General features: G+C 38.0%; 1 protein-coding gene across 3 annotated transcripts in view; it reads right to left on the bottom strand.

Annotated features, from left to right (window-relative positions):
* The window catches only part of Pur-alpha (Purine-rich binding protein-alpha), a 13,027-nt gene extending 6,218 nt beyond the window's left edge, over positions 1 to 6,809 (bottom strand). Inside the window, exon 1 of one of the 3 annotated variants that reach the window (XM_013313188.1) lies at positions 6,664 to 6,809. In XM_013313188.1, the coding sequence (XP_013168642.1) occupies positions 6,664 to 6,706 (43 nt within the window). In that variant the 5' untranslated portion in view covers positions 6,707 to 6,809. Of the gene's footprint in view, positions 1 to 6,247 lie in introns of all 3 variants that reach the window. The other 2 variants (XM_013313190.1, XM_013313189.1) reach the window with 2 other exon arrangements.
* Between the last annotated feature and the right edge of the window lie 1,340 nt (positions 6,810 to 8,149).

Below are 8,149 nucleotides of genomic sequence, written 5' to 3'. Positions count from 1 at the left end.
CTCGGCGGGGGGGTCAGTTACTCTGTGGATGCGCGTCAGTAAGGTGGTTAGCAAATTTGAGAGACAGTTTTTAACCTAACAATATATATATATATTATACACTATTTATCATATACGCAATAAATATACAATTGTTAGAAAGATGTACCCGTGTAGGAGACAGGGGGACCTCGGGCTGCCGGCCAGTGGGTCACCGCCCAGCGCCGCGCCACTCCACCGAGCCGTTCTACCTTCACTTCAACATATATGTTACATACGTTCTCATGTCTTTAGCATGACTAGATTTGTTCAATTTTCATACATTCGCTGATTGGTACGGTTGGTTAACGACTGAAATATATAAATATCAGTTACGATAATCGTATTAACTATTGCTCAATTGGTTGCTTTTGTTCGTAATTTCTTTATGTAAAACTAGTTAGAGCCAGTTATAGCACGGGAGACCTCATCTCAGACGGAAATTGTTTAGTCGCCGCTGGGCCACACTGCCTCCCCCGTTGCCGCGCCCCGTCCCGCAGCACTACTTACGTTGCGTTGTAAACGCCTATACAAACTTATAGGACTGACTTGGGATAGACTATTTTTTTTTATATATCATAAGGTGGCAAACGAGCGAGCGTCCACCTGAAATCGCTGAAATAGCGAAGTGACCGTTGCCCATAGACATACGCAACTGCATATGCGTTGCCTACCTTTAATCGACGGAGGAGAGGATGCACAGAAAGAAAATATAACCCTGGGACAAACTTGAAAATTACCTAAAACTTAACAATACAACTTCGATTACAATACAAAATCTCTAAACAGCATTTTTAACCCAAACACTGAGCGGAGTTTCGGAAGACGTATTGATATTGATACACGGATGGATAATATTTATCCAATTTAGGATGTATTTCGGTAAATTGAAGTTAGGTGAGGCTGTAAATCTATCTCATCTGTAACCCGACGCGACGTGGCCACGGCTCGGTCAATGAATTTAAGGGCTGTACCACACGGTGCGGCGCGGCGTCTGAACGGTGTCGCAGAAGTTTTTTACATATGGAGATGTATGGCTTGCCACGCGCGGTCCGATACGATCTGGCACCGAACAGCAACAAATCGGACAGATCGTGTGGTATGGCACTGACACCGATGCGCGATGCTCGCAAAATTGAATTCTAATTAAGCTAAGGTTAAAATCGATATGCCACAAAATATTACTCTAAGCCAAAGGTATCAAATATAGCGGTGACATTATTTGTAAGACATGAGACAGGTATCTTTGGGTGAGACTACGATATTATGAGCCATTACTAAGGCGGTCGCGTTATTCATGATTTTTTATACAGATAATAAATAATATAAAAGTTGTCTCGGTGCCAAGGCGCGTGTTCTCAACAACGTAACCCACTTTCCATACGATATGTCAAAATCGCGCAAAAGGACATTAGCGCGTGCAGCTGTCACTATATTTATTTATATTTTTACGATGAAATATAATTTTAGTCATTTCTTTTTTTGCACAAACACCTGCCTTTTTACTATTTAATAATGTTTTTTTAAGGATTAAAACAACGACGATTCACGTAATTCGATGGCTCCGTTTATTATCGTATGTTTGAAACTCAAATTTTGTGCCACGAACATTTTTACATGACCAATGTACAGTTTCTCCTTTAACGTTACTCTACATAAATCAATTTCATATCAAAACATAGAACAAGGTGCAAATGGAAAAATTATGAGATACGATTTTTTACGTAGTATGGAAAATACATAGTTTAGTATGTCTTTGTTACAGAATTAATATAACAGTGGCTCGGTGTAGATGAATGATATCAGTGTGGGCAGCGTTTGCGTTGCGGCGAGTGCGGACAGCGACAACTGCAGCAGTTGCATTGAGCGCCCGCCACAGAGCCTTGCGCCTCGCCTGCACTTGCTAAGCTGATAAACAGAATTACATCTAAATATCCTCTGAGCCGGACTAAGTTTGTGCTTATATCTCAATAAGAACAACTGACCGGAATGGTGCAGTTTTACACAATATTACTTTACTAAACAAATTCACAGTCTTTATTACAAAAAAGTGCAAAATAGAACTTGCGAAAAATTAGGTCGCGAATGTCTCTATTCCAAACGAAAATGTTTGTACATAGTTTGATGAAAAAGTTTCGCTAAAATATATGACATTGGTTTATGTTGTGAGCTAACAGAAAGTATAAATATTTTCGTGAATGATGACTGAATATTTCCTTGTCTGACCGATGAATAAATCTTCTTTTATATTATTATGGACACAAATACACATGTTAATGAGGCGAACGATAACTTTAAACAGCAGTGAATAAATAACAGCAGTACTTATATAGTACCATGACTCATGGTAAATACATTAACTCACATTAAACATAACAAGCAGTAACTTAAAATAAACTGATATGTAACTGCGGAATTCTTTAAAATAATCTGTTTCAATATATGTATTAAGAAAAGCCGTCGAAATAAAAAACGTAGACGAGGCGAAGGTTTAAATCGTAGTTTACGAGCGTGCAGAACCAACGTCTCGATCTAGACCCGGTCGCGGCTTCCTGCACGACTCTGTCTATGTCTAAAGACCTAGGTGAGACAGAGAAGGGGCGACGGCGACGGACAAACTATAAACTAAATAAAAGGCGCTCGATTTGTAATGTAATGCGAAACTCCAAGGATATGCGTGTAACGAAACGTGGAAGGCGACGAGACTCGCGTTACGTAAGTGGTTCAAGGCGGGTCATTGGCAGCAGACGGTGTTTCGATACAGACGCGGCCCAGACGCGCAAAAAAGTGAAACCTATCATTTTGCCTTGAGAGCGAGCGGCCGCCATGATGCAATACAAAGCGCGGCCGCCGCAGCAATCCTTCGAGCAACTGCCTGATGGCGAGATGCTCAATCGACAAATAGTTTAGTAAATACATAGTTGCGTCTCCTATACATTTACAAATTAGGCTACTCCTGCTTGTTTTAAATCTGCTGCAAAAACCATATAAAGTTATTGCTCCTCAAACCATAAGTTCACCAATTAAAATAAAATAATATTTATTTCTATACTATTCAGCATGAGGGCTAAAATAATAGCAATGTGCTTTTGTTCTGCTTTCTGAGCATAGAAGAGTGTTAATGCTAGGCCACACATTAATGCTAGTGGCAATAAAACTATAATATGTACCAACTAGTACAAGCTTTGCAATTTTCAATAACACAAATAAAGCCATACAATACTGTCCTTTTAACTAAGACTAAGTTAAGGTTAATACTGCAGCATAATGTTACAATATGCAAGCTACAAAAAATCTGGAATTTGTATTACTTAAAGTAATAATTAACTTAAACAGACAATATATCCAACCAGTAGCACAATTAAAATAATCATTACCCTTATGTCAGTGGAGAAATATATAGAGTAAATTGTTAGTTAAACTTTATATGCACTTTTTATTAGTGATTGCATGCAACTCCATCCGCCCCATATAAAAAAAACTTATTAAGTGAAAAGCTACGTATTCTTCCAGATTTTTTACATTTGTGCAAAATTTTATTGAAATCTGTTGAACAATAGTTCAACATAAAGAATACTCTAGATAATACTTACACATTTATTATAATAGTAAGATGTAAGAGTATTGCAATCTATCTCAAAGCATTTCTTCATGCTTAAGATATTAAATTTTTACTATTTTAAATAAATTTCACCAACAAGTATGATTAAGAGAACAAGCTGCAGTAATATTGAATGTTACATCTGAGACATTGTACAACTGCACACAATACAGAACCTGTTGCTGCCATCAAATCCCAACACTGGTTATACACACTTTTCCTCATGTGCAAAAAATACTGCCTCAACCAAGTGATAATTTCATACAGCACTAATGAGAACTATTGTAACCACTATCATGTTAAAAGTCAATCAAGTATTACTCAAAACATAAAAGGTTTGGTTTTAAGTGAACATAGAACCTGTGAGTAGAGTTTGTCCCACTCACTGCTTCTCTCATCATAAAGTTACATCTGACTAATATTATAAATGCAAATTTTTGGATGTATCAATGAATAGATGTTTGATCTCGCTGAAATTTGACATAGATGTGGAACAAAGTCTGTAAGAACTACAGGTTACTAATTAAGTTTTTTTGTAATCTCTTGCGGATGGAGTCTAAGGCAAGTAAGGAAATGCACCTCCAGTAGAATACATTTATAATGTCAGAAGAAATCAACAATGCTTCTTTGCTTTTTGTCTTTTCCTTATATTGGAATAACCATGTCTTATACTACTGTGTACTAATGAAGACAATACTATCATCAAATTATCATGTATTGATATGAATAAATTGTGATAAAAATTCTTCAGCCGTTAAATATTGTTCTGTGTCATTATGTTTCTACTTCAACCTACATCTCCCATAACATTCATATTGTTCTTGCACTTTTATGTTTTTTACTATGTTTTCACCTGTGAGGACAGTACTATCAATGTCAACATTCCTGTTGCTGGTAAAACTGAGACCTGCTCGGACTCAAAACAATCATATTGGTCTATGAAACTGGCTAGTTTATTGAAAACATCACAAAAAGTAACATTTCTCTATAGGCGAGTCATAATATCCAACATTGTTATAAAGAAGAAAATCAACATCATCATCATCAACCTGCCCTTATCCCTATCGAGGGTTGGCACAGTATGTACTACTCCTCCATACATCTCTATCAGCTGTCATATCCGAGTCTACCCCCTTCCTACGCATATCCTCTTTCACACAGTCATTCCATACTTTTTTTGGTCTTCCTCTACCTTTGTAACTATCCGCATTCAATCTCATTACTTATTTGCTTATATCATCATCATCCCTCCGCATAACATGTCCAAACCACGCTAATCTTTTACTCCTCAATTTCTCTATCACTGGTGCTACTTTCAAATTTCCTCTAATATACAAATTTTTAACTTTATCCTTTCTTGTCACACCACACATCCATCTTAGCATACGCATTTCAGCTACATGCAATCTTCTTTCATCTGAAACCCATTGGTGGCCCAACATTCAGATCCGTACAATATGACAGGTCTTAGGATGGACTTGTACATCTGTCTTGAAAATCATCCTGCTGTGTAATTACATCATAACCAGTTGGTCAATGTAAGCAGACTCATAACAAACAATCCTAATTAATATACAAACAACACATTATGCTGAAACTTGTAAACTCCAAAATATTTCTGGTATACAAGTTTTTCTCAAATAGCACTAGTTATCTTTATTTCAGCAAATGTCCTTTCTTTAGCTCCACAATTTCACGAAATAACTTAAAAAGTGACATATCGTAATATCAACCATGTATTAAACCAAGCAATTGTTAAAAGTTTATTTTAGAACTTAAGGTTAAAAAATTGGCTTTGATACAAGAGAGCAGTGTGACACTATATGGAATGTCATTTGATATTGTTATCATGAAATTAGCTGTATTATTTGTATAAAAATCTAAGTGTTTCTTAATGAAAATATGATTCAGAACCACAATAGGCTAGGTATGCAATAGGAATTAAAATAATAAGCAGTTAAAGGTAAGAGAAGAGCACAAACAGCCAAGTGACCATGTCATTCTGTTGTGTACTGGTTGGACTTGAGCTAGAAGCAATAAAATAAAGTCTATAAACTACATACCTCCACAAAGACCTCACACTGTTAAAAGAACTGCTCATCATATTAATGTTGAAGCCAATTCTGACTATTTTAACTTAGTGTTACCAAGTCATGGGGACATGAACAAACACAATTTGCTCACCACATCTTCACTGCTCACCAACAAATCATAAAAACAAGTAATGTCTTCATTCCTATTCATGGATTTCAAAAAAATCGAATTCTACAAACAAAGTGACACCACTTTCCTTTGTCTTTGACAGTCATATGAAATCCTTTGTCCTCTGCTATATTACCTTGTTAAAGTGAAACAATTTGCACAATTACAAGATAAAACAATAAATTTTCTTCCAAAAACCACTGGCACATTACACAAGCGTTGCCCAGACCTTTCGACCGCTGTTAACAAAGAAACACAACGTAAAGGTTATCTTGACAGCTGAACAGCTGTAGGGCCGCAGAGCGATCATTTAGCGGATTTCACGTATACGTAAGCGTGGGCCGCGAAGGTGAAAGATCGTGTCGCTCCCGGTGAGGCCGGCGGGGAGGATGACGAGACTTAGCAGACGTAGGCGCGGTCACTGACCTGCCATGGTGCCGGCGAGCTCGGCCGTCGTCCACGTCCAGCCCAGCCGCAGACCTGCAGCCCGACGCGACGGTCCCGAGGCGGCGGTTCCGGCTCCGGTGAGATGTCCACACCGGCCCGCCCGATGAGAGGTCGCACACAAAAAATCGATAGGTCGTCAACCTCCACCGGCCGTAGCACCTGACCGGGCGGGCCGCCGCACCGTCGCCTGCCGCCGCACGATTCCGCCGGCGGAACCCTTCGAGGCCTCAATACTTGCGATATAACAAACCCGAAATCGCCATTTTGAAACGGGAACAATGAAATATTTACTTTTGGACGTTAGCACAACAGTAAACGTCCTGTAACACGGTTAACTAAAACGGCGCGAAACAAAAAGCGTCTCGAACGCTGTACCGCTTTAAATAAATACGTACTCTGACTAGAAATTCCTTCGTCACCGCTGCCGATATCCGACATCTCAATCCACACCGAATTCTATAGGCAATCCACCAATCTTTTCGGAACCTCTCGTCGGACAGCTCGCCTTGTCTATAGTTTCAAAGCCATCAAAATATAGTTGTTTATGGCGCAATTTAAACCGTTTGGAAACTAATTTCGCAGTTAAAAATAAAATTAAAAAAAACAATTTCCAGTTAAAATAAAAGTATGTAATTTTTAAGCGATTATTAATTATTTAAAAAATAAATTCACATTTACAATTCAAGTGGTTTGAAGTTCAGTACTCAAAGATTTTTGTCTATGAAATTGACCAGAAATTATTTTTGCTTGACGAGTCAAGTGTTGCCTTTACAATAAATTCAACAATTATTTTACCTGTATAAGAAATAATAATTTTACCTGTAACTTTATTTTCGTACAAACCAGTTCAAACACTTTAATTAATAAAATTATAGCAATATATGCCGAATCACAGATGAAGCCATGACATTTAGTCAGATTTGCTAATATAGTTTATAAAAATTGAGTTTTCATATGGGAATACTAAACAGCGCTTAAACATAAGGAAGGTCTCAGACCATTTTACGCTGTCTATTATATTTAGTTACGTTATATAAAAGGTAAGTATTCCACCCTAATTAGGTTTACAAAGCTGTCTGAAATCAAACCAAATCATAACGACTGACTGAATCTCCCCTGTCAACGTCATATGTCACAAAATCCACTTTAGAGTACATTGTAATTTTCTATGACTAAGTAGGCTTTATGTATATTCAGAGAGCGATAATAGTCCCCATACCGGTTCAGATATCTTTGTTTGATTATGTTCAAACTCTGACAACTGGTCTAGAGGTCTCTGGGACTAGGGGGTGGCGGGAAGCGGGTGGCGGGGAGCGGGGAGCGGACACAATAAAACAGCACTATAATATTACAAATGACTATAATTTTGTCACAATTTTTCCATACAATGTTAATAACTTTTTACCTTACCACTATTTATAATACATTACTTAAATATTATTAATGTATTTAATTAATTAAAAATTCTTCCTGTTTAAATGTCTAGTTACATTCCACGGAGCCAGATTCGGGAGACTTTCAATCGCTGATCCAAACGGAAACAAAAGGACGCATACAAAGTGAAAAGAAATTTGAGAAACACCGAGTACTTTACAATACGCTAAGACGTAATTCGATTAGATCTTACAATGTACTAAAATATTTTCTTGCTTAGTCCGCTACGAGAAGTATCGTTAAAACTGTACAAACATGTGGAGTGCGTCGCCGCCGGCAGCGGTCAGCGGTCAGCGGACAGCGGACAGCGGTCAGCGGACACCGCACGCCTTATATCATTAATTCATAATAATAGAGATAAAGGTCTCGATAAATTGTACTTTACATGCGCATGGCTCGCGCCGGCCCTGGAGCCGCGGCCGGCGCGGACCTCAACAACAAACAAGC

The sequence above is a fragment of the Papilio xuthus genome, unplaced genomic scaffold (genome assembly GCF_000836235.2).
Source record: "Papilio xuthus unplaced genomic scaffold, Pxut_1.1 DF827570.1, whole genome shotgun sequence".
Lineage (NCBI taxonomy): Eukaryota > Metazoa > Arthropoda > Insecta > Lepidoptera > Papilionidae > Papilio > Papilio xuthus.
This window is presented reverse-complemented; position numbering and strand designations above follow the sequence as displayed.